This window comes from Aplidium turbinatum, chromosome 5, assembly GCF_918807975.1.
Source record: "Aplidium turbinatum chromosome 5, kaAplTurb1.1, whole genome shotgun sequence".
Classification (NCBI taxonomy): Eukaryota; Metazoa; Chordata; class Ascidiacea; order Aplousobranchia; family Polyclinidae; genus Aplidium; species Aplidium turbinatum.
The window spans coordinates 20,699,433-20,727,419 of record NC_137476.1 but is presented as its reverse complement, the minus strand read 5'-3'; the positions used below and the strand labels follow the sequence as shown (position 1 = coordinate 20,727,419).

The 27,987-nt window shown below is 37.5% G+C and overlaps 1 protein-coding gene and 1 non-coding gene across 2 annotated transcripts; one reads left to right on the top strand and one right to left on the bottom strand.

Annotated features, from left to right (window-relative positions):
• Positions 1-620: 620 nt before the first annotated feature.
• LOC145771019 (uncharacterized) lies at positions 621-6,152 on the top strand. Its single transcript, XM_082582760.1, has 6 exons — positions 621-891; positions 1,827-1,984; positions 2,624-2,861; positions 3,702-3,906; positions 5,070-5,300; positions 5,561-6,152. Exons 1-6 carry the CDS (start codon positions 621-623, stop codon positions 5,799-5,801), a joined length of 1,344 nt encoding a protein of 447 aa, XP_082438886.1. The 3' UTR covers positions 5,802-6,152.
• A 2,828-nt stretch (positions 6,153-8,980) lies between these two features.
• LOC145771419 (U6 spliceosomal RNA) lies at positions 8,981-9,087 on the bottom strand. Its single transcript, XR_014289211.1, has one exon. It is a non-coding gene; the product is annotated as a U6 spliceosomal RNA (small nuclear RNA).
• Positions 9,088-27,987: the final 18,900 nt, after the last annotated feature.

Below are 27,987 nucleotides of genomic sequence, written 5' to 3'. Positions count from 1 at the left end.
GCAGAGTTGAACATGAAACCATAACAAAGAAATAGGCTAGGCTACACGAAAAAGAATTACAAGAAATAGAGTCATGGCGAAGGATTAGCAATGAACCGCACTGATACCGCATTTGTAGATATTAAAATGATGCAGAGCGTACCAAGCTTGCAGAGAACAAGAAAAGGTTGATGCGCACAGCTGTTTAAATTGCTCAGAAACACTTTGCATTCTTGACAAGTTACAAGCGTCAAGTATAGCCTAATAGGCCTATAGACAACTTCTTTAGAGACGAAAAACAAGTCATTGGTTTCAGAAAGCCTAACTGAGGATAGCTAAAAAATCAGCAAAAATGCAATAGTATCTTACTTTGGTGACCGACGCTTTAAAAAAACCTAAGTCTACTATGCAAAATTGTAAAAGCAAACTGGTGAAAGCCATGTGAAAACTTTTTACTGTAGTTGAAAGTTTCAACTAGGAACCAAATAGTGTGTAAGGACCGGTAAGGTATTACAGTCGTTGGTACACAATTTTCATAATATAATCAGTGCATGGTTGTCTTAAAATAATAAATTTCTTCCTTTTGCTTTGAAAGAATTTTTATAGAATGAATGTAGGGGAAGGATAGCCTATCATTAAAAATGGGCTCAAGACTAAGTTCATTGTCGTGTGCCACGTGCAAAGGAAACCAGTACGATAGACGCAGGTATCATGGAAGTAAATATAAGGGGCGACGTTCTCGACAAAGTCATCGACGCACAGTCAGCACTGGACGCTGCAAGTTCAATGATTCTATCTATGAGGCAACAGCCGCTCCGATGGTGTACATGAATCGTATTGACAGAAGAGATAAACCTAAATCAGAGAAAACTAACCACCAAGCATCAGTTCATCTCGCAAACTTATCAAAAGGTAGGCTCATCTTATCAAAGTGTTAGAGTTGCGGTAAAGAGTTTATCTGCAAGTCCGATAGCCGAGAATAACAAAGTACAGTTTTTACTTGTTAAAGTTTTGTTGCTAACAAATTATTTATCCTCTAGGTGTCGCTGAATGGATTATTACTACAAATCTAAGCACTTGGTTTAGTTTTTGAATCTTTATCCTTGGACTGACAAAGCCTTCATAGGTTATTCCTGGAAGTTTCGTATACTTGGAGAAGTTTTTGGCGCAAGGCTGGTTACAGAGATTGACAGAGTGAAGTTTCCAATTGTTGAAGTGTTGTTGCCAGAAAATTATTCCATTCAGTAGGTGCCACTGAATGGAGAGCAGTTCTTAAAATGCATTGCTTAAGCGCACACCTGGAGAGTCGAACCAGCGCCGCTTGATCTTGAAGCTTGTTTGTTTACAAAGTCACGCTAAAATACTTCCTCTCCGTAAATGTTAATGCAGCAGATTATTGTCACTACAGACAAAAATATTGACGAAAGTTCTTTTTACTTAGGCTATGCCAGCATAACTATGCCAGCATAACTTTAAATCTTGCACCGAAAATAGGAAACTCTTTCTCTGAACCTAAGCACTTTTGTGTTGTTATAATTAGTGCTCGTAAAAACCCTTAGGAGCGTAATTTTACAAAATAATACTGATGTAATTTGTAAGATATTAATGCAGTTGATCAAAGAGCAAAAGATAGAATCGTCTTTTTAGCCTGTAGGCTACGACACAAACTTTCTCTAGGCCTATTTTAAATGCTGTTTTATCAGCATCAGATCTGATATATCACACCTTCAGAGTTTGTTCAGTTGTACAAAAGTTTGTTACATTAACCTACACGAGTTATTTAGGCTATCACACAATATGTGAACCTAAAAGTAATTCGGATTAAATTTTATTTTATTGTTTCAAAGTTGGACAACCCGCGATTGTAAGGAACTCACGTCCTTCTATTCGATCAACCTATACTGCGCCATCTAACGAATTGCAGAATCATCAAGGAACTAGCGACTTGAGACGCTGTGGAGAAACCTCTTGTAAAGATGGTCCTTCAAAAGTAGAAGGAAGCAAGGTAAGTCCTATGCTAGTTGCATTATTTAACGTTTCACGTTTGGAATTTTCATCCGAGCAAACTACTTTGTAACTGCGACGATTTTTGAAAGTCAAAAGTGTTAATAGCACCAGACGTTCTTTTTAGAGGACATGTCCTTCTTTGTAGGCTAATAGAAAATAGTTTGTTCTCCGAGGACGTTCAAGCTTGCCAAATACCCCATTTTTCATTTTAAGCATTACAAAATACAGCTTGCAATCAGATTAAAGAACAAATATCAGTTTTAAAAGTGGAATGTGTTGACAAAAACATGAAAGTATTGAAATGAATTTTTACATCTTTTTAGTTTTGCTTCATCAATCGTGTGCTATAGCTAATGTTATCAAAAACAAACCTTTTTCATTGTTATACGCAGCTGCAATTTATCATAATTAACCTGTTGATTCAGTAATCAAACTTCATTTCATGTCGTTTGAAACTTGTTTGTTAAAACTTGCATTCGAAGTCGTCTGTTTAAAAATTTCATTAAAGTTTTGTCGTCTTTTTTTTGGGAATAAATTTATGGTAACTCTAAACAACGATACATGCAAAAACGTGTTGTAGTTTTATTCGAGGTTTGACTTTTCGTCTTAGTCACCAACATCAATTTTTCCATTTTAGAACGTTGGCAGCAGCATTGAGATACTCGACTGTCCTGACATGTCAACCATTTCAATGAAAACACCTCGGAATAGTCTGACACCTCGGAACGGGACAGTTATTTCTGATGCTGTTTGCACACCGGTTGAATCAAACCGTATTGACGACATCGTCTTTGAGTCTCGTGTCTCTCAATCTGACGTCACTGCTACTACCTTGACTGTTCCTCCAAATTCACTCAACAGCCAATTCATATCAGGTGAAGGGAAAATTACCAACTAGAAAAATTAATTAAACATTGCGTTTATTCTGTGGAGCTGTGAAGCTTCTTGTGGGGTTGTTTGATCATATCAGCTTACGCTAGTTTATCATAATATACAAAGCTATAAAAGAACCCACGAAACAGCGAACCCTACTTTTTTACTTTTTATTCACGCATCCTTTTTTCATTATGCTTACAGGAGTTTTATGTGTGGTAATAGTCCAATAATTTAAGAAATGCTAAAATTAGTTTTTCAGTAGGCTAACACTGGTTGGTTTTAGTTTCAATGCTTTCAATGCATGTTTTCTGTATCATATGAAACATGAAGATTATTAGCCTACTGTAGGTTATAGATATGTAACTCATATCGTAAGCAAAATTACAAAGTAACTACTTGCACATTGTGTTTCGTTTTTGTTTTTTTTATATATATATATCAGATTTACAGTTATGTGGTTTTAACTCCATCACTTGTCAGAAAATTACTTTCGCAAGTAAGCTATTAGTTTCTGATAGAATTACTTACCAGCAATGAACAAGTTTATAAATTATGCTTTTGTTTCTGTTCGTTGATGCCTCAAGATCTGTAAGACTGTAGCTAGTAGTGTCGTTTTCGTCCCGGACACGTTAATAATAAAAAATACGATGATGTGAATGATACGAAGATTCTTTAAAATCACACGATAAGCAGTAGCCTAATTTTGCTTTAATATTTAACAGGTGTATGTTTAAGTATTCAACTATATGCTTACATGTTGTGCATTGCACTGACGGAAAAAAATAAAATAAATAAGTAGCTTATGTCACATGTAGGTTACAAAAATCGCATTTGTTTAGGAATTACTCCATTGGAGAGCATTCGCGAAGATGATTGTAAACAAGATTCAAGCTCTGATTCGGTATTTGCTCAAGGTCCGAAATTTTTTTCTGATAAGTGCTTTCCAGGTCAAATGCAGGGACATCCACCTTCGCTTCTACTCAACAACAACACACTTTTTTGCCTTTCGAATGGTGATGCTGCTGAACCCTTGAGGCAGGACAAGTATGTTGACCGTTTCGACCAGTTTAACATTTAGCGAACCAATAATAATAATAATAATTTATTTGCATCAGACAAAGCTGTCCATATCCAAAACAAAACAACAAAATAATACACAAACTGCAAATGCACAAATAACGAACAACAACAACGAAATAACATCAAAAAATAACAAAATAATACACAAACTGCAAATGCACAAAATCTCAATAAATAGGCTATCTACTGTTACAAGTTTACAGACAATGGTACGGTAGCGTTACAAGTTAGAAGAACTGAAAGTATTGAGAACGATAAAAACAATCAGATGACATGGCAGCCATCAAAACTAGTTAATAGCATACATAGAATTATTATAATGAAGACGGTAATTTGATATACGATGGCAATCAGACCTCATCAGGGAGGCAACAATAGAGTTAGACGATACTTCGCATCTTCCAACAAAAGAAAAAACATATTTACGAAGTAATGCATCAAATGTTATGATGTTACACAAGACTTGATGTTCACGTACGCTATAGTGTTTAGGCAAATTATGTATAATTCTAAACGCATTATTGAAGGCAACACGCAGACGATTAATGTCACGTTGATGATAATTTTCCCACAGATGACATGCATACATTGGAGTACAATAAGAACGGAATAGAACATTTTTAATATCACTGGAGCACTTGTAAAATTTGGATTTTAATTTGTTGGCAGAACAGTAGATTGATCGCACTTGTCGATTTATATCCTTGTCGTCACACATTGCCGTGTCAAGAAAAACACCCAAATATTTGACACTGTCTACGAATGTGATCTCACTTCCATTGAGCCGTACAATTGGATTCATATTTAACTTTAAGTGTTTTGTTTGGAAGTACATAGCAAATGACTTTTTGCAGTTAAAAATGACATCGTTAGAAAGCGCATAATCTTCACACACATTCAAGATACTCTGCAGACCATGAACACTTGGAGAAATACAACAAATATCATCAGCAAACATGAGATGATTAACAAGTGTATTACCTATGTAACAGCCTGCCTTGGTTTTGCTTAACACAGTCGTTAAGCAAAACTTCTCAATAAACTCTTCTCAATAAACCTTTGCAAGTCGAGTTCTTTTACATAAGGAAATTGTGTGGCATTGATTATTTTATTTCCTTTTCTTGCAGTGTGTCTATGCAAGCAGATACAAGTGATGGACCCGGTTTCGACAGCGATTTCGGAGCCAGTGCTGGTGTGGAGATGCGCATTGTGTCTTCCGATTATTCCACGCCTCAACGGAAGATGAGTGCGGTTAAGCGATGGAAAGTTGCCAAAAGCGGATCAAAAAAACGCAAATTTTTGCGAAAAGAGTTTTTAGAAACAAATGGTCACGAACGAATGGGCTCCTCATCTAACAGGCATATTGTAGTTACTGATTTTCTTTCACCTGCTTTGGTTTTCTATTATCGCAGGGTGGAGAGAGAGACTCAAAATAATCTCAAAAAGTCTTGCGAGATCACTACACTGACTACAGAATAACTAAATTCTATTGTAGTGTGAAAACGGGATTTTGCAATAGACGTCACTATACCGAAATGTTTTTAGGCCACTGCTGCAGTTCTTATACTTAGGTTGATTGTACTAAAGCCTACTTTAATTTTGAACTATAAACTTTCAGTTCCATTTCACGGTTTCTGCAAGTTCGGGGCGCCCGCTATCCTGGTTCTCATCTTCAACCACCAAGACCTACCTTCCGCAGAGCCACTGTTTCCGGCTCTGAAGCTTCAGTTGCACACGTGACAATGGAATGGGATCCTTACGACACAGCCTATGGATCAGCTCATTGGATGGAATATATTATTCCTGGAATCACTTATCCTTCTCATCCCTTGTTGTGTGACGAACAATACTGGTTATAAATTGTGTAACGATTATGTTTTTCAATGGAACCTTATCGATATTTTTTTACCACACGCTAACGTACTGACGAGAAATGAACACTAGCGTTGGTAGAATGTTGTTTGGTTTTTCAAATATTGCCTGTTTGTTTCTTGGAGGCTACATTATATGTGCCACTTGACTTAGCCTACTGATGTATCTTAACTTAGTTATAAACAGATTATTTTTTTTAAAGGCCCGCTTTGTTTTAAGTGTGGTAAGAGATGTTGGCGACTGATTTCATCATTGATAAGATTTTTGCGGGTGTACTTTGCCCATTATAAAGATCTTGTTTCATACAACTTCTGTGCAACTATTTGTGCTTTTTTCATTTATAAATATACAACCCGAAAACATAAATTTGCTTTTCTTCACTACCTTTTTATATAGCACCAACTACACAATGCTTTTTTTACTTCAAGCCAAACGAAGCAAAAACAACTCAATTGATTTTATTTTTAGTGGCTTCACTTCTCCCATTTTTTATTCCACTTCTAGACTTTTTCATAAACCGTAGCCTACTACACTGCCCTTCAAGAAGCTTTCTTGAAAAAACAACATTTTGATAACTTTTAAACACTGTGGCAAACATTCCCGTTTTTAGTTGCGAAAGGTGCTCTGATAAAAGAAGTTATCAACAAGAAAAGGGTTAATTTTATGTTTCAAAATAGGTCAAAGAGACAACAAATCGCACCACAGATCTCAAAAAAGTCCGTTAAATATGTGTTGATTCGGCACAGCAGCTTTGTAGGCTTAAAATTAGTTGCTCCATGCAGAAATGACTAACCACCCCGTTGGTTATATTATTTCTGCATTGAGCATGAGCATAAGCTATCATAAAAACATCATGCAATCACAAAATAGGATAGGCCTATCATTAAAATACAGGTGCAATTTGTATTTTTCAAATTTGTATTCGCTATTGAACATCTCTTACAGGCAAAATTGAAGGGAAGCGTGCCCAAGGCAGACAAAGATTAACCTACTTAAATCAACAAACTGACAAAACTAACACCAACATACACCTAATACACAAAGCAAACAACAGAGAATCTTGGAAACTTTTCATGCAAGAGGCAGTCAATGCTTGGAATCAAGTGCGACAATAAAAGAAGAAGATTCGCTATTGACGGCAAAAATTGGATTTTTTTTAATGTTTCACTTCTGATAAAGTGCTCGAATTATTCAAATTGCATAGTTCTGAAACCTAAAACAAAATTTAGTGACTCAAAATGATCGTTTTGACCTTTTGTAACGTGCCTTTGCTAGAAACCAACCTACAATAGGCTACAAATGTCGAAGAATGAGCTTTTTAAAACAACAGTTTCAGATGATCAATTTCAGACAAGCAAAAGACAATGCTCGCTGTTCTGTACTGAGTAGTCAGGTAGTGCTGACGCCAGGAAGATCGCTCCTTCTCAACAGTTCATCTGAATTTGCTGTTTTATAAAGTTCATTCTTTGAGATTTGTAGCCTATTGTAGGTTAGTTTCTACCCGAAGACACGTGGCAAAAGGTCAATACGAACATTTTGAGCCATTAAATTTTGTTTTTCATTTTGAGCCAATAAAACACAATTTCCGATGAAGTAATTTATTGCAGTTGGATCGCGTGACATTGTGGCGATGAAATGGCGACACCCTTGAATGAGTTAGAGCTGTGCTTATTCAAGAGGTTTGCACGCACCACCAACAACGAGTAAAAGATGCCGCAAAGCAGTAGCCTAATCCAGGGGTTACCAACTGGCGGGCCGCATGCGGCCCGCCACGCTGTATCGCTGCGGCCCGCGGAAGGTATCAGCGTACAAGTATAACCAAAAATACTTTTCTTGAGGATTTAAAGAGCACGAAGGCAAAAAATACTTTGCTGAAGCATATTTTCGCTTTGCATACGATTCCACTGACCGACCAAGTGGCCGCATCGTTATGAGAATAATAGATAGCATCTGGTTTATCTTTATCTGACAGTGTTTCATTCACAGGCTTTCTGTGATCACTTTGTTATTGTTTTGCTCGAGGTAGCCTACACTTCTTCCGTTTCAATTTGAACTACCGTAGAGATTTACTGTGCTAATCTCTTCTGGTTTTTTAACAGAGGCAATTTTACGAACTTCAAAATGACTCCTTCATTCTTTTTAGTTTCTCTTCTCTAGCTTTCTTTTTCTTTCTAAAAAAAATCTTTACTTTCTTTTACTCTCGTCATAGACAAAATTGACTTAAAAAAATTGCAACTTAAATCTTGTTCTGGAATTGCAAATTTGCTGATCTATTTCAGACCTGAAACTTTAAACCTTTCACTAACCTAACCCGTCTGCACACATGAAGGTGGAAGAATCCCGTCTATCTACCACAGATAGTAAAGGTGGCAGTTGACTCGATGACTGCACGGTCCATTCCTGTCTCCTCCCGAAAGTGAAATAAACTTAAAACTAATCTGAACTTAACTACCGTACCAAAGCTAAATTGACTGAACAATGCCATAGCTTACAAGTTACAACCGAAATTCTATCATTACTTCAACGCTATGAGTATCATTACACCGTCACGAATACCACATGGTGAGGCACAATCTAAAAAAGTTGCAAATTACTTAGTTTATAAGTTAGGCATAACTTGTTTAATTTTTTGGCTTCACTTAGGTAGGCTATCAGTGTTAACTTAGTTCGTTTAAGTCTGAGTCTCTCCGAGAATAAATTAATGTGACTGCTTTGTTCGTTTAAATTAAACTTTAAAACGTTATCTGTTATCACATTTTGCCGCCCTCTAGCAACGTGCCGCTCCTGGATTTATCCACAAGATCCAATGGGTAGTTACGCCACTGGATGGGGGTTGCTTAAAGTTATTCCAATGCGATGTCCAGCCACACTGTCCCAGTGTTTGATTAAAACGTTTGTTTTCGAATTTCGAAATTGTCTGTGAGCATAGGGTTGCTTATTTTAAGTTTGTAAATGTCATGTATACACTAGTGTGCGTTTCACTGTTATTGTGTTTCACGAGCAGTGTTCTCTTTATGCAAGTTTTTGTTGGCAAAATAGGTCGGTGTGCCAACTCAATTTATAATAAATTGGCAAAATATTATATATAAATTTAAAGACTTTTTTTGATTGCATTATGAAAATATTTAGCTTAGTAGGCCTACTGCAAAATGTTTTTTTTTTTTTTTTAAATATGGAACGCTTCACGATTTTGCGTGTCATCCTTGCGCAGGGGCCATGCTAATCTTCTCTGTATCGCTCCAATTTTAGTATATGTACTGCCGAAGCAAGTAGGCCTACTGCAAAATGTTGTTAATCAACAAATTCTTGCCACGCTGATCAGCACCGCAAGTGACAGTTGTCTATAATAAAAGAAAGACGGTTTTATAGACTCTCACAAAAAAGATAAAAAACAAACTCATTGCTTTTTTAGAGGGAAAACTGTTCATGAAGTACGATAGAATTACGATTTTTCGGTGATTTCCACAAGCGTTTGTTTCATGGTGCATGGTTTCTTTCTCCCTGCTACTGGAGCCTATTTTTCGCTGATATGTTTGCAGGTCACTATTGTTGCCTGTATTGCGATGTGTCAAACATTTCCTTGTTTACTGAAATTGTTAATTGCAAGATATCTTTTGTGAAGCGAAGTGACAACACCACTCTTGCTTGGCGATGAATATTCTGATGAAACCGCTCGCCTCGCTATAAGTGCGCAAAACAAGTGGTCTCGTTTATTAAGCATTGTTAAAAAAGTCAAAAGTGTTGTAGAAGGAGCTTGGCCTGGCAGTAGCGTTGTTTGATTAATTTTTTTGCTGCGGTATTCTAACATAAATATGAACAACATGTAACGCTGGATACTGGGTAGGAAATGCGTTCTTTTCTAGCATAAGAGTCAATCCACCTAAAAATTTTTAGTGCAGCCCGCCACAGCTCTCCTTAATGCTAAAGTGGCCCACATGCAAAAAAGGTTGGTGACCCCTGTCCTAATCTTTTCTATTAGACCAAAACAACCAACAATGGCAAAAGAGCATGTTTGAAGGATCGGCTACATAACCTCATTTCTTCAAGCGCCATGGAACAATTCAAATTACATTTTTGGGTAACTAAACTTTCATAACATAACGTAAATACTCCGGTCTTATTCCTCAAAAGATCCTAGTTTATTTTTTGTTAGTTTGTTCGGAGACTGCTGATTTGCGTGGCTTAACGTCAGGGGCGTTGACAGGGGGGTCTAGGTGGTACTTTTGGACCCGGAATATTAAGGGGCCCGGATTTATAAGATTTGCCGCGACTTCAAACATTATTAAGATCTTAATATAATCAGATCTAAAGGAATTGCAATCAGAGGTTAAAACAGCCCCTTCAGCCGTCATATGGTAAAGTACCGGGCCCCCTTCTGGGTACCGGGTCCACTTCAGCTCTGTGGTGCTAATATAGCGACTTCAGCCACCAAACAATAAAATAAGAATTTAGTTTAGTCTAGTACTGTATAGTGATTTCCCTAACCACAAATATTTCCCTAACCACGAATATTTCCCTAACCACAAATAATATTAACCCAAAACACGAATTTCAAAATATACAAGCTAATGTTTGTTTAAACTCAAAAACTGAAATGGCACAGGTAAGAAGATTGCTATCCCTATTTCTGGACTAAAAATTATACCAAAACCGCTTTTCAGATTGCAGCAATCACCGAGGCCCAAAAACCTTTCCCAAATCAAATTGAAAACTTTCTAACCATCTGCAATAACTTTGCTGTAAATTCTCTTCTGGTGAGCCTAAAATGACCAGTGAAACATCATTGGAATTGGAAAGTAATAATCTAGCGCCATGTGACAAATGAAAGCTCAAAAAAAAAACAATCGCTAAATAGAGATAGTAAGTTTCGCGGTTAGGGAAATTTTAAGTTTGCTCAAGATCTATTAAACAACCATGTTTTTGGCATATCAGGTTTGATCTATTCCTCTTAATTTTTTTACTTTGAACGGCATGTGTCATCCCCATTTTAAGAGCAACATTTATATTTATAACATTGTCGATGAAAGGGGCCCGAAAATAAATTGGTACCGGGCCCGAGAAATCCTGTCAACGGCCCTGCTTAACGTAGTCGAACTATAACCATAGCTTAGCTGTAGAAGGCTTGTCAAGTCACCTCAAGACAAGAAAGAAAGCCTGCATGTTCGACTCCAGCCACCCGCACTTGCTGTTGTTTCTCTGGGCAAGAAACTTTACGATAATTGCCTCTACCCAGGGATCGATTTCGAGTAATGGGTAGTACCAAATTTAAGTCACAAGTAGAGTAGACAACCGGAAACAGACATTGCCTTCGGCTGCAGCGTGGGTCAGGTGTACGTCGGAAGGCGTACACCGATGCATAGCGCTCAAGTCCGCTTTCCCGCAATGCAGGATAAAGATAGAAAAAACAAACAAACAAACAAACAAAGTCCCAAATTTCATCGTCCAACTTGTAGCGTACGGTAATTTTTGTTTTTCCTCAATGTATTAGGGGCCAGGAGCATAACCAAGGAGCTCATGACTCGCACTTTTCCCTTTGCGGCTCGAGCTACTTTACTATAGTTGGATCTAGGTTAGGCTACTTTCTTTTTCTTTGTAGCTTATAGCCAGGCGCGAATCTAAGAGTTTTTTTCGGGGGGGGCCAGAAAATTTGAAAATCATTTAAAAAGAAAGAAAAAGCTAAACAGATATGAACAATGATACTACGACATATACGATATGCTAGAAAATAGACATTAAAACAACCATTTTCATCAATTGTGATGCCGAGGGACTAATATCAGCTGTTTAGAAGCATATCAAACTATTTGATGCGGAAACATACAATTTTTCACAAAATTTCGGGGGGGGCCCGGGCCCCCTGGGCCCCCCATAAATCCGCGCCTGCTTATAGCCTACCATACATGTTCCAGGCTTAGGAGTTCATGCATTATCCCGGTACATTATTAATTATGCATTATCCCATTTCATGTTCATGCATTATTAGCAGGGGTGCATTCCTAAAATTTGTTTTGGGGGGGCTCTAACACTTAGCTGTGTTGTTATAGACAAAGTATGTATAAGTAATCGGTGTAGGTTAGCCAACAATGTTTACCTTTTTTAAAAGGAAACACTGTTCAGTATATTTTTACTTCTGAACATCATGTCGAAAAACAACCCATGCTAAAACATAGCTTGAAGTACAGAAAAAGGTAGAAGCAACAAAACGCGAAAGCGTGGTTGAATCCGATATAAAATTATAAGTTTGAAATTTGGCTTGGTTGCTACACTGCAATCTCCTTTGCTTTTTTTTTACTGCGTAGGCCTACACTTGAAACTCGATTTGCATGAGCTAATTCCAATCTCTTAACTCAATTGTAAACTTATTTGTATCAAGCACACTTGCAAAAACATAGACTGCAATAGGAAAGTAAGGAAATGCAATTCTTGAAATGAGCGCTTGTGGTTGCAGATTTGCTATATAAGAACCAATAATATTAAGCTGCCAATGTGACAGTTACACTAAAATCTCATTTAGTTATTAACGAACAGTTTAAAAAACTCCAATTACAGCAAAAGCATATTCCAAGTTGGTGCAAACGAGATTACAAAAAACAAACAGCCTGTCTGCCAGGTCTTTGGTTTTATGGGCAAAGTTTAAAGCACCACGACAGTCCTTGATTTTAGCCAGCAAACAGTTTTTGCGGAGATCTGAGTTCATTCAATGTGGGCAGCTTAGAATGCTTAACTTGAACATCCACAGCCGACCGATGAGTCTGCAACCACTTCTGAGTTGCCGCAGTGCCATTCCATAAATGAGGAGGTGGTCCATTGATGCCGATGAACAACAATGCTGAAACAAGTGATATGGTCACCCGTGATTGAGCAACTTTATCGTATCTAGTATATGACAAGGATTGTCAACATACAATCGGAAATAGGAAATAGGAGTGATGACATGAAATCTCTCCTCTATTTTTCGTAATCTCTGCTCCCCTTCTTGCCATGGAGCTTCGACTGCAGCAGGCCATAACTCTGGTACAATAATTTCCAAGCTCTTCACAGAATTTTCATTGTTGGTGTCCACCATCCTGCTTCTAATGTTCTCAACCAAAGCTTGAATAAACTGATTACGATCAAAAGAAGGGTAGGCTAGTCTCTACGTCGAGCTTTGAACTGGTCCAATGTTGTGCCTTTAAAGGAGTAGTTTTTTGTACTTCCGGGACTCAAGTTAACAACTTCATCAAACGAATACTTTCCTTCTTGAATAGCTTTTTTTATTTGAAGTAAAGAATTAACAGTCCATTTGACATGACGATTAGCTACTACGAAGTTGATATTCCCAGTCTGGAGAGTTTCTGACAAAAGTGATAATTGGCGATTGCTATCAACTTATGTTCGTGTTTTTTTGCAGTTCTGTTGTGAGAAAGCTGTTAAAGTGTTACTTGTTCAGTCGAGAAGTTGTTGTTCAGCCAGAAAAGCTGAAAAATGGAAGCTTGAACGAGCCCCCCCTGAGCCCCCCCTACATCAAGCCTTTTCGTATTTCGGGGGGCTGAGCCCCCCCGAGCCCCCCCAGGAATGCAACCCTGATTATTAGTTCATGCATTATCCCATTTATCCCGGTATTTGACTATACTAGGCTATATGTTCTCCAGTAGCCTATGGTTGTGAAACATGGACCTTCAACACAGAAACTAGGCGTAACATTGAAGCAGCTGAAATGTGGTTTTACAGGAGAATGCTCAGGATTTCATATACTGATCACATCACAAATGCAGAAGTTTTAAACCAAGTACATCAAGATAAGGAACTATTGAACAACATAACTCAAAGGCAACTCAAATTTCTCGGTCACATTATCAGAAAAGAAGATTTCGAAAATCTCTGTCTAAGCGGCCGCCTTCTCGGGAAACGTGCTCGTGGCAGACAACGAACAACATTTATATCCAATTTCAATACATCGATCAGCCAACCAAGAACACTTTGGGACACTGCGCGACAAAGGGAACACTGGAAAAATTTACGAACTGAGCATCTAGTTCATCAAAGGCCGCATCGGCTATGATACTGTTGATGATGAGGCTATAAAAGTGTAAGGCTGCAAGTTCTTAGGCTGTCGGCTATAAAACTATTGAAAGAAAAATTGAACACCTACCATTGCGACAATATAGGCTACTGCTCAAAGTGCAAGAATTTGTGATAATTTATTCATTTATTTTTTAATGAAGACTGTGAAACAAAAATATTACGAAATACAGCAAGCTAGGCTACTTCGTTTTGTGTCGAGGCAAATCATTTGTCTAATTCGTTCTGCTTTGTTTCGAATTCAATGCTGTTTCAGACAGCATTATAAAGTGCTGGAATATTTGAAAAGATTTACCTTTGAAATTTGTATTGAAATGATTGGTTGGTTGAAAATGCCAGTTGCAGACCACTGCCACCTATCAACAGTGTTAACTTTTTAAAATGAGTCGAATCGGAATCAGGCAAGCGTGACAGAGTTGACGATACAAGTTCCACGCTTCGTTCGCTATGAAGTGGCGACACCTTTTAAATGAAATATTTAATAAAACTACCATTTAACGTTTTATCTCTGCATATAAAACGTTAAATGGTAGTTTTATTAAATATTTCTGAAAACTTCCTTGGTTTCATATTACCTTTAAATGAGTTTTGAACTGTGCTTATTTAAAGATTTACTCAAGCCGTTGAAAAAGAAACCGGTAGGCTATTGGTGGTGTACGTGCTCTTTGCTGTGATCATTGGCAATCAGTCATAACATTTGACAAAAGCAATAGATCAAGTATCAAGTTTCTAAGACCGGCACCGTGACCCCAGACGTTTTTCCATTACCATGGTGACAATGCAAGTGATTGTGTGGGTAACGCACTGTTGGTGATATCAGTGGCGTAAGCAAAAAATTTCACAGGCGAGTTAAACTATTTTTCAACAATAATTTCAGGGGTTGCCGTTGTGCAACGTAGACAGTCATCCGCTTCTTGTCTTCTTCTCAACAGATTTTTCTACAACATCTTGTGTTCTGATTGCACATGTAGACTACAGCGTTGAACGGAGTATGATTTTCAACACTCCGACTCCTCTCCTACTCCATAAAAACAAGACTCCACTCCAATCTGACTCCAAAAAATCTCATCATTTTAGACTTCGAATCCACTCCAAAACGAAATTCTGAACTAACGTTACGTTATAGCCTTATAGCCTAGCCCTACGGTACCTCAATTTACTTGTCAGTGGCTTGCAAAGGAATCATCAGGAAACAAAGTAATTAGGCTATAGCCTATGGTGAGGTTTTCTTAATATAAAGCTGAGTCTTTGTTATAGTGACAAGACTCCAACAAACCTCAGAACGCAGAATGTGCTCTCCAGTGATATTGGCCCAGGTATGTTTCAAACGCAAACGCTTTGAAAAGATACAAAATTTTGTTTCGTGTTAGCTTCTTTGTCTTGGTTCGTTTCAAATTAATGTTCCAGATATAAACAAATCTTTTGGCCTGATTTGTTTGAAACTTCTTTAATTTATAGAAGATTGATTGCATTTCAAGGAACACTACCTCACTTCGTTTTTAACAAAATTTTGCAAAACTGAACACAAGTAGGGTCTAACTTTACTATGTTTCGAGCAGTTTATGCTTGCGCTGGAATGTAGATGTTGGTTCAAACCAGCGTTGCCAAGAACAACTATTCACAGCAGTCTACTCCAATACAATAAAATGGCTCAAACCCCCTTCAACTGTGAAGTTTCATTCTTAAGCTAGTGCATAAGAATTATGCATTTAGCCTTCAAAAATATCAAGGCTATGCATTTTTCTTCCCAGGTCCATTTTTATGCCATAATTCAAAGGTAAGCTAGCGTAACTACGATTGTAAGTCCGTTAATTATACGAAGTAAAGTTTTAACCCTCCATGAGAATTGTCTGCCCACGCCTTTGCAAAAATTGGTGGACTTCCCAGACAGCAAAATCTGTCATTTGAAACAATATAAACACGACTGATTTATTTTTACCTACCTGCTTTGTTCCACCAGACAGATCTCCGTTGCAATCTGGAGGCATGAGTGATTTTGGGCTTGTTTACAAGTTTCGCAAGACAAGAGATAATTCCGGCGGTCTTACTCCTCAAAAGATCCTAGTTTATTATCCCTCTGTTTGCTCTGAGACTTATTATTTGCGTGGCTTAACGTAGTCGAACTATAGCTTAGCTGTAGAAGGCTTGTCAAGCCATCACAAGGCAAGAAACATTACAATCCCAAACTTTATCGTCCAACTTGTAGCGTAATTTTTCCCCACTGCATGGGGTATGACATGGGCCATAACCCATAACCTGTAAAAACGTAAAATGCAAAAATGACGGATTTTTTTATTTGGGTTACGCGACGTGCTTTGTTCCACCAGACAGATCTCCGTTGTAGGCCTAACTAAAGTCTTCGCTTTAATTCTCTTTTCTCATGTCTGTCTACAGTTTGTGTTACCTAAGATAAATGTACACCTGTAAAAACGTAAAATGTAAAAATGACGAATGTTGTTATCTGGGCTACGCCTACGTGCTTTGTTCCACCAGACAGATCTCCATTGTATAGCCTTCGCTTTAATTCTTTTTTCTCGAGTCAGTCTCCAGTTTGTGCTACCCAAGAGAAGCGTAGACTCGTAGTCTAGGCGAGTTGAAGTTGCCTACAAGTAACAGGTAGACCAGCGGTTCTCAACCTGTGGTCCGCAGACATTTGCTTGGTAGTCCGCGTGCAAAGTCTGAAATCGTTGTTATTTAAGCCTTGAAATCTATTGTTGATCAGGTCATCAAAGTTGTTAATTTTATCAAGGCTCATCCACTAAATTGTCGACTCTTTGGTTCATTATGTTCAAATATGGATCTTAATCATGAACAGCTAGTCAGCTACTGATGCATTAGGCTATACTCAAGTTTGCTGATTATCAAGGGGAAAAGTGTTTAATCAGACTGTTTGAGTTACGTGATGCTGTGAGAGAGTTTCTTAGACCAAGAGACAAAAAAACCCAAGTTTGTTGCTCATTTCAACGATAGCTTTTGGGTTGCTGTTCTGGCTTACTTGGCTTATTTTTTAACAACTGAATAAACTTAATTCATCGCTGCAAGGAAAGCAGACAAATTTGATTACCCTCAGTGATAAAGTGTCTGCTTTTACGAAAAAACTTGATCTTTGGAAGACAAGATTATTGCAAGGTAACTTTGACATGTTTGATCAATTGAATTTGTACGAATTCACTGAGAAACCAGAAAATGCTGAAATCAATAAAAAACTGTTGATGAATTTTATTTCTGATCATAGTCAGTCACTGCAAGATTAATTTAACTTTTACTTTGGTGGTTTGAACGTTCAGATTTTTTCTTGAGTTTCCAGTCCGTTTCTTGCACACATTGATTCATTGAAGTTAGCAACATTGGAATTGAACCAATTCATTGAACTATGGGCTCCATTGGAGGGGGCCGCGGGGGTGATTACCCCCCGCCAAACTTTTACTTTGGTGGTTTGAACGTTCAGATTTTTTCTTGAGTTTCCACTCCGTTTCTTGCACACATTGATTCATTGAAGTTAGCAACATTGGAATTGAACCAATTTATTGAACTATGGGCTCCATTAGAGGGGGGCCGCGGGGGTGATTACCCCTCACCAATTGGAGTGGGGGGTAACTAATGCAAAATTACCCCCCACTAATGTAAAGATAAAAAGTCTATTTTTATTATTTTTTTACTGTTGTGTTTTTATTTTGTTGCACAAGTTTTGAGGTTTTTGCTTGGAAAGTTCGACTCGCAAGACAACGCCACACTATGTATCCTGTCAAAAATATACGCATCACAATGCGCTATGTGTGACGTCATAATTTCTCACGGCTACAAAGTGTTTAATTTCGCTTTTACCACTCCCGAACGAAACCCACTACAGTTGCGCTGTTTCAATGTTTTTCTATTTTCAGTTGTTGTAAAAGTTAATGCAATTTAGTCTTTATTTTATTTTTTTCTGAATTGAATGCAGGCCTAGACTCCAGATGCTGAAACTTTTCCTTTCACTGTGGATGTTATGGCACAGGTTATCGTGTTGTATTCAAGTAATTGTAAATTAAGTTATAGATTAAAGCTTTGACCTTAACACTTTCGACCTTTTTAATTTAACCTTTTAGCGTCTGAAGTGCAAAATTTGGAGGACTTGAGCCAAGAAAGAATACAGAGAGGAATTTTTGCGTACGTCCCCTCTTCCAGTCAAAATTGTCTAAAAACCTCAAAAATGTGGCAAATGTTAAAGAGCTTTTTCTCGCGATTTTAAATTCGTTGAAATAATTTTTTGATTTTAAATTGTGCTGAAAGGCAAAAATTTTGCGCCCAAGGCGCAAAACATGCCGCCTAAGCAGTGCTGTATTCGAGGGTATACGGCGGTATACGCAGTATACCCTCTGCTTTTTCGAGCAATTATAGTATACCCTCTAGTTTAAAAAGGACAATAGGAATTATTGAGAGTTTCAAGGAAAATCTGGGAGAAAAAACACAGTTGGCTTTAGCAGCGAAGGATAATTTAATGTTCAGAAATATTCCTCTGATACAGAATTCTAAAATGGTGCCAATTAACGCGAATCAATTCATTCAGAGCATTGTTAGCAGAAATGAAACTTTGCGCTAATGCCGACACTGACAACGGTCAGCTACTGGTTGATATTGCTAACTTGCAACCTGACAAAACGATAGAAGGAAATTTGCGTCAAAAGAAGCAGAAGTGAGAAGAATTTGTAGACGCTTTGGCATTGATGGAATAGGCTACAGTCAATCCAAGGATTGAGAGACTTTAGTGAAAAGCTGAAATTGTGCCCAATAATTTGAAGCCTCTCTTGACAACTATTTCAACTTTACTTTGTTCGACAGCAGAATGTGAACGTGGTTTCAGTTTAATGAAAAATATTATCATAGGTTTAAGAGCATCTTTGCTCATTGATAATGTGAGCTGTTTAATGTTTATTAATTGCAATGGACCACCTGTGGCTCAATTTACAGCTAAAAAATATTTAAGATCCTGGCTGCTAAACCACCGATCGGCTAAGGATACTAGATCTCAAGTTTTTAAAGAGGATAAAGATGTAGATTCCTCTCGGCAGGCTGTTTGGAATGTATATATTCATAGAAAAATAAACCATTTTATACCTCTCGTCCAATTTTGATGTTAATATAATTCATGTTATGATAAAATAAAGATTGGTATTTTGCAAGTTGTGTATTTTATCATTTTGGCAAATCTGACAGTATGCCCTGTGCTTTTTTTTACGAATACAGCACTGAGCGTAAGATGCTGTATAAGAAATTGAAGCTTTCAGTATTGCTAAAGGGAGATCTGGGGGAAGACCTCACAGAAGGATATGTGATGCGATAATTCAACAAGCCTCCTGTCGATGTCAAAATATCGTTCCCGCCCCTGCTTAAATTACCCCCCCCCCACTCTCAGGAAGTGTCCGGAGCTCCTGCATTGAACTGACTTGTGACACTTTACTTTGAATATGTTGCATCCGAGAGTGAGCTTGATGAAATTATGGATACAAGCTTCACATGAGAATCCACAACTGTCTCAGAAAGCTATGAAAATAATTTCACCTTTTGCGACATCTTATCTTCGTTCAAAGAATCGTTCACGACTTAAAGTCGAAGATGAACTCCGATTGAGTCTTTACGTATTACACTTCGTCTGGATATGCTGTGCTCAAATGTGCATTGTGCAAGCTCAAGGCTAGCTCAAAATGTAGCATTCTTTCTAATACTAGCTACTATTTATGACTTAGCAAGCAATAAGTGACATTTGTTCGCTACAAGGGGAGGAGGAAGGGGAGGGGAGTAGTGGTCCGTGACTGAGACACAATTTTTTTAAGTGGTCCTTGAATCTCGAAAGGTTGAGAACCTACCTTATACACATTGCACTTTTAGACATTCGTTTCGAGTTGTTTCAAAAAACAAACGAACCAAACTGAGTTGGTAACCACCAACGTCTACCAGCGTTGTATCAACATAAAACGTATGAAGGTAAAAGAATATTTTTTTGTGAAAGTGAGAGCATGGCCTTTGAAATGTCGTTTAATATCTTACAGTAAACCAGGCAATAAACGTTCAACAACAGTTCCATAAAATGCGCCAATTTCTTGTAGAATTTATAAATCAGCATGTTACATTGGTATACAAAATGTTTAGAAAACAAATAGCTTACAAGCCGTCGCTGAAACGTCATCAAGCAATTTAATCCCGTTGAAAATATAAGCACAAAAACCCAAACTGTCAAAAACCTTGAGCATTTTTTAGTGTCCTCGGAGGACAAATCACTTTTCTTGAAAAAAGAGGACAAACCTCTTAAAAGAGGACGTATGGTAGCCCCACATAAAAGATTGCAATAAATTTAACCGGTGAAACTGCGAAAATGTAAGCTTAGATTACTCTCATTATTTTTTCTCCTGTTACCTAGCCAGGAAATGTAATAAAAGCCGTAATAACATCGCAAAAAGTTTACATGGGAACAGCAAAACTAAACATAATTGGATGTCGGCATGAATCAAATTTGGTTATACTTTTGTTGAATATTTTTATGGGGGGTCGCGAAGCTACGTTGATAGCTCTGAGGGGGTCGCGGCGAAAAAAGGTTGAAAACCCCTAGATTAGACGTAACCCAGTACGTGAAATTGTCATCACATGATTAGATGTTCCGCTCATGCAAACTTGTTGAACAAACTAAAAGTCTGGGAAGTACACAATCGCCGATTTATTGTTGTTTTATGCAGGCAGCCTTCTCTGCAGTAGCTTTACGGTGTTTGATATTCACAGCTTTTGACAACGAACCATTTGCATATTGTAATGTGTACCAGTGCTGTATTAGAGGGTATACGCAGTATACTCTCTGCTTTTTCGAGTAACTATTAGTATACCTTCTGGTTTTCCAAGGAGAGTGCGTATGCTATCCTTAATTCTTGACAACTACTAACTAACTACTTAACCCTTTGAAGACCATTAATAATGTGAGCTGTTTGATGTTTATTAATTGCGATGGACTACCTGTGGCTATCAATTTACCGCTAAAAATATGTAAGATCAGGGTTACCAGATTGGCCTTTTTAAGGCCAAATTTCTCGAATTTGGCTTTTTTTAAAGCCGTTTGGCCTTAGAAATTATACGTTTGGCCTTTTTCTAGATTTGGCCTTAAATTTGGCCTTTTTTATATTTAATCTTTAAAATGCATAATAATCAATATTTCTCATATATCGTAACTTTACCAGATGAAACCGTATTCACCATTGTTCAATACATGTGCTATATTTGTTAAATACTTGTAATGTGACGCCGAGTCAGACTGCGCTCCCCTCTAAGCCAGCCAGTGGTGCCAGATGTCACCACTGTAGCGGATTAAAACTCATCTGCTACAGTCCATCTATTATATACATATACTTGCTACTTTCAGAATTATTTTTGCTATAATTTATTAAAATCCGCTACAAGTCATAAGATATCGATAAATATGAATGTTATAGACATTATTTTGGAATTATAATGTTAACGCTCAAAAGTAGGTGGCCTACACAGAAATGTAACGACTAACGTGTTCACTTTTCAGTTCAATTTATTTTTGTTTTGTTGGCAAAAAAAGAAAGAAAAAAACAAAAATATACAAAAACACAATAAACACAAATAATTCGCACAAGGATGGCAGCGAAAGACCAAAAGGTCACTAAAGTCAGCTGCATTTTCGATCGATCGGTAGTCCAACACAACCGCTGGCTTGCCAGCAGAGCATGCTTTCAGAAATTCAGTTGTTGAGCAATACAAGTGATTCGTGGTTGTGTAATTGAATGCGTTTCAAATTACCATTATTGTGATGTTATAAATAAATTTGTGATGAGCAAATATATTATTGATCATAGACTTGTTACAAAAGAATCTTTTTTTAATAATTACTGTAGTAATGTTCACTTAAATGATACATACATCATTCATTCATTTATTTTTAGTCATTAACGCGTCCGGGACGAAAAAGATACTAACTAAGTATAATAACTACAATAGTCGATATAGGCCTACCAGGACGTTAATGAACGGGAAATGGTGGCAAAACCTTGAAAGGTTTAAAACGTGCCTGAATAGTAAATCATGTAGTAGCCTGTATGTCTGTAGTTAGCACGGCCACAAAACCCAAACAACAAACAGAAGCACACATGTAGCAATAAATGATAGCCTAATGAAAAGTGTTGTGGTTCGCATTTACAGTTCCAATATTAATGTGGATGAGCAGTCATCATAATAAAAATAGGATGGAGAAAGAAAACCAGGCATAAAAGAAACCCATCCTTAGGCAAAAGCCCGTTTCGATGCGGCCCAGAAGAGCAAAGTGTTGAGCTCTTCCCATGGTCAGACTGCACATCACGCAGTAGCCTACGACGATTGAGGAATTTAGACGACATGAACATAGATTATTCAATTATGACGATATGAATTTAGTTTTATTCACTGACGACATTTTAATATTGATTGCCTTCATATTTGACCTTCTTATGAAAAGTGTTCAGGTCTGTTCGACACTACAGTAAGACTCTTTCCTGTTGGACCATTCCTTTCATACCTTGCTAAGGTATTGCCTTTGTAGCGGACGTCGAGTGGTCTGAACATCCTCCCATACCTAGCTGTAGCTGCTACAGCAACATCCCGGGTACTAGAGTGTAGTGGGGATGATCTTGAGAACAATACCTTGCTTCTTTTGTGAGTAGGAGATTATTACAAAGAAATGAATGAACTTCCACGTCGGAATGTTGCAGCCAAATAATGCCTTGAATTCAAATAGAACGAGCTAAACTAATTCAGAACATGAAAAACTACACTACAACCATAATTAAACTAACACCGTAACTTCCAAGAAAGGCATCCGTGACAAACTGACTGAGAAAATAAGGCACCACACAACTGGCCGACAGAAACCACACTGGAAACTCACAAACTGACTGTGTTTATTTAACGCTGAACGATTGATTTAAAGGGGCTTATTGCTTCAAGCAATGCAGCATGCAGGGCCGTAGCCAGACCGCAGAGCAAGGAGGTCCAACTGTTTTTAGGGAGGGCCGAAAAATTTTAAATGTGCAAAATCATTATAACTGCCAGGCCCCCGGCTGGCTACGGGCCTGGCAGCATGTGTCAAATGCGCAACACCTATAACAACGTAAAACTGCGTATGTAAAATCAAACCCTGATAAGTGGTGAAAATTCCGAGGAAACGCCCTAATTTTCAGCCAGCGTTTCAAATTCCTACCAAGCACAAATTTCACAACGGCAATTAGACTGTCTAAAGCAAACATGAAAAAGGACCGCAGGCGCTAGGCCTACACCTCCTAAGAAAATTTTCCATGGATTTTTCTTGTATTATTTTGGCATTAAGACCTTTTCACAGTCTGACAACCCTGATTACAGTGATTATTTTATCTTGTTTGAGTTTGGCTTATTTTTGGCCTTTTTTCTACCTATTTGGCCTCAATTTGGCCTTTTTTCTTGTTGAGTTTGGCCTTTTTTTCAAATTTCAGTCTGGCAACCCTGTGTAAGATCCTGGCTGCTAAACCACCGATCAGCTAAAGATATATAGCCGAGCTGACTGCATAGCCGGCTGCATTGCCGAGTGGTGAGAGCCCTCGAAAGGCGCCGGTTCGATACCGCTTACGAGCATGCGGCTGTGTCTTTGGCAGGACATTTTAAGGCATGCTTGAAGGTGGACACGAAGATTGGCTTCCTTGCCTTCCCGTCCACTTAATCTAAATCTTCAACCACCAGGGTAAGCCTAGATGCGACAACAACAAGCTAAGAATACTAGATCCCAACTTTGTACAGAGGTTAAAGATGTAGACTGTTTGGAATGTATTTATAGAAAAATAAACAATTTTGTACCTCTCGTCCAATTTTGATGTTGATAATTCATGTTATGGTAGAAATAGAATAAAGATTAGTATTTTGCAAGTTGTGTATTATTTATCATTTTGCCAAATCTGTCAGTATACCCTGTGCTTTTTTTTTACGAATACAGCACTGTGTGTAACTGTAGCCTATCGATTATTACCATCAACAAATTAGATGGATTTGTCGAGAGTTTGCATTAACCATTGCTAATCGAATACTTGTAATTGTATAGCATACTATAGCCTATGCTAGAAACAGTGCAGTTTTTGTTTTGAAAAAAAATCAATGCAGATTTAGACTACTTGTGTGTTATCACAGACACAGACTAATGTTTTGCAGAGGGATTTTTGTGAATCCTTCAAGACTTCATTGGTTGTTACAATAAACATAATCATGGAAACAGGATATTTACCAAGAAAACTCCATTCTGGTGCACGCAGATGTTAAAATAGCAAAACATGTCATCATACGTGGCAATGTTGTACTTTGTAAAGACAACGTAAACTACACCAGTATTTGTGATCACGGTTGTAGCAAAACTATGCATTATAGCTACGGCTTTCGAGTTTCGACTACTGTTTAGGACTGGTACAAAAAGGTACCTTACGTGCAGCTTACGTGTTATCGTTCTGCCTGAATAAGAATGAGTAGACGATAGATCACTTTTTTCATCTGACCGAGAGAGGTTCAACTTGACGTTCGAAGCCGTTTCAAACAGAGCTTGCGATAAAAACGACGCTTTTTGTGAGCGCCGCTTGACGATGACATGAATGGTGCAGAATTACGTTTGTTTTTATATTTCCGGTCTTTGACTGAACTCACACAAGTGGCTCTGGTCCAGATAGGCGATAAAAGGTGGCGCAAGATAATTTCCAAATGGGTTTTAACTAGCCTACAGCCTACTCAACCACTGCATATTGTTTACCACTACTTTTTCGTTGGAGTTTATAGGCTGAAAATAGACTAACGTATAACAGTTTTTATGGCTGAAACAGTCGGAGAATTGCTCAAAGGAGGGTTGAGTACATGAGTAGGCTATCGCTTACTACAGTTTCAGTTTAGGTTGTATTTATTTCTGACCATCACAACGAAAAACAAGACAGTTTGATGCAAGGACGAGTTTGAAGAGCGCTCTCCGCGGATGCGACAGGCCAGCTATAGAACATGATGAATACCCCCTTGGCGTGGATCGCTTTGTTATAGTTTAGATGAGAGTGCCGAATAAATAGGTTTCTGATGTTTGAATTCAAACATACTGTTATAGTTAGCCAAAAGAAGACTGGGAGCTTTGTGTATCTCGAAACTAAACATGACGCGAATGTAATAGACTGTCCTGTATACACTCTGACTACATAAGCAGGTAAAAAAGGTATGACTACTCTGCACATATGACTACGAAAACAAAAGAACTAGCTAGTAGCAAGCTAAAATATCAGAGTATGTTATGAAAATCATGCCATATCTCTAAAACTATAGAGTATAGACCATAGCAACGTCATTTAAAGTGGAATAAATACTTGAATAATTTTTAGGAAAAGTCAAAAAATTTCTAAGGTGTTGATCCCGTAGTTCTTTCGTGATATTGCTTTGAAAAGTACCAAGTCCCCACCGATAACAGGACAAACGGTTAACCTGCATTTTAAAATAATAATCGCAAATTTTACCAAAGCTTTGAACAAACAATTTGTTTAATTAGCTAGCGTTTCACACCAAAAATCCTGAGAAAAGAATGTAATGTTTTTCATTTTAATTAAAAATAACGATGCCACTGCAACCGCTTTCATTTAACCCTTTATCCTGTGACGTATTTTGGCCAGTTGACTTGCGGACGGGGGGGTCGGTTCGACACCATCACTTTGAGCTCGTGTAACTCAAAAACTACGCAAGATAGATCAATCAAATTTTCACATGGTGTAGATAATTTATCTGACAACATAACATCGAAACTCTTTTGCAATTTGTTCAACAGCGCAACTTGAAAAATCAAATAATTTGATGGTTGGTCATATTTTTTTATTTGACTTGAGAAATTGCTTCGTAATTAACTTATAACTGAGTGTGACGGGTTAATTCTATTGTGTAGATTTTAATCTCTTACGCGGAGACGTCGTCCACGCTTCAATGAAATCGTAATTGGCGTCCGACTCGCGTTTGCTTGTTGTTTTGCCAGAGGCATTGTAAAAAAATTTGCTTTGTTTCAACATTTGCAGAGAATGAGAGAAAATCACCACAAAAAAACTATTTCAAGTTCTTTTTGAGTCACATGTTTATAGTCTACACTTTTTCAAACGTAGGCTACTGTCATTACTTGATATTGGAACTAAATCAAGCAAATTTTTTTTCACATTCACACTGTCGAATTTGGTTATGCATGATCAAGAAACACTTTGTATTTCACAGCACATCTCAGGAAGCTATTTATTCGTTTTTAACATTATTTCAACGTCTAAAGACATTGAATCGATGTAAAAAGTGTCTGATTTGCTGTCTGGGTAGCGGCTGAATACAGAAAAGTAAGGTAGCCTGTGGTGTCACGTGGTATTTGAACAACAACCTATCCAAAGGTAGTGACTTGCTTCGATAGGAGCTTGTTCCATTTTAGGCCATCATGCACTCCAAAAACAAAGAGCGTCTAAAACTCCTTACTGATAAACTATGTCACGATGCATTCCAAAGTGATATGTTTCAATACTTACCAACAATGATCACTTTGAATGAAACAATTTTGCAAACAGTTGTGACAAAATGTAGTGATAATAATCGTTTAGTCAAATCGTGTTGGTAGGCCATAGAAGAGGTCGTTTGCCAAATGGAACTCCCGTTCTGCCTGACAAACTCAAAGTCGTGGCATAACGATACGAAAAAGAGAAAAAATTATTTTTCAGGCCGATGCTATTGTCGTAAAAAAACAAAAAAATCACTAAAGTGTTGATTTTTTCCTTGGGCAAAATTGAAGGTTATTGATATTTTAAAAATGCACGTTTGTGTCAATATGATTGAAGTGTTTTTTTTCATGTTGTTAACTAGATTTGCAAAATAACGTTTTCTACATTTTTTTCTGATTTGTTGGACATGCATTTTGTGTCAAGTTATTTATTACACATTGGAAGATTTCTTTCTGTTCAAATTTTGAAATAGCATTTTAGATGCAGTTTGCGGTTGATGGCGTTACTGCAAAAACCATCTTTTGTAATTGACACACATCCAAAAACAAAAGACGCATAAACTACTGCTGGCTGATAGACCACGTCACAATACATCATAATGATGTTTTTCCGAACCGAAGACCTAGAAAACCAATTTTGTCGTATATTAGATTAGACGTCTGCAGACGTTGAACCAATGACAAAAAGTGATTTGCTGATTTGACACAAAGTGATTGCTGTTTCCAATGTGCAAACATTTTGATAAAAAGTAATCAAGTTTTGGCCACAGCATATTGGTTCATTTAGGCTACTATGGTCAATCAACTCACGTTGCAAATAACTTGTTTTGTGTAAAGTCTTGCTTGTGAAAAAATCGAAGTAAAAACACAAAAATGAAGTAAGCTATATTTACAAAGTATTATATTCTTGAATGAACCATAGTTTTAAAAAAATAGTTTGAACAGGTTTCATCTGATGGAAACTATAATTGATATCATCGCGAAGGATCAAATAGCTGCAAAAATCACTTCAAGCAATTCTTTGGGGTGATTTTCATTATGCAAACCAAGGTGAACCTCAATATACATATTTTTATGCCAAACGATAAAAATCGTTCTTTCTTTTTTTCAAGGACAAGGAAAACGATCCGTATAAAATATAATTCAATTCAACGTATTTCCCTTCTTTTGTCAGATATGCATTTTGTGTAACAATGCTTTAGAAAAATTGCTGAGTATGGCATAGCGTTTGAGATGCAGTCAGAGAATACAACTCTATGGTTGATGGCGTGATTACAAAAGCCAATCTTTTGTCACGGAAATGTATTCGAAAACAAAAAGGTACAAAAGCGCTGACTGATAGATTACGTTACGATACGTTACACAAACGAGGCATTGATTTCAGATTCTTTCAACCCAACAAACAACTTTGCTCCAAATGACACAACAAGTCACAAACGTCTAAATTTATGGAGAAAAAGATGTAGGCCTACACCGTTTTGTGAAAATAAGCTTTTGAAGACCAACATTTGAATGAAAAGTTTGAAATTATTGAGTTGGTCCTAATAGTGTTTCTGCTGAGATATATCAAAACTTTTCAATCCTCGTATAAAAAA

What these genes read in the sequence shown, in the direction of transcription:
- LOC145771019 (XM_082582760.1), top strand. Translation starts at nt 621, where the DNA reads ATGGGCTCAAGACTAAGTTCATTGTCGTGTGCCACGTGCAAAGGAAAC. An exon ending in CAACAGCCAATTCATATCAG is followed by an intron (nt 2,862 to 3,701) that starts GTGAAGGGAAAA and finishes GCATTTGTTTAG; the next exon opens with GAATTACTCCATTGGAGAGC. An exon ending in GAACCCTTGAGGCAGGACAA is followed by an intron (nt 3,907 to 5,069) that starts GTATGTTGACCG and finishes CTTTTCTTGCAG; the next exon opens with TGTGTCTATGCAAGCAGATA.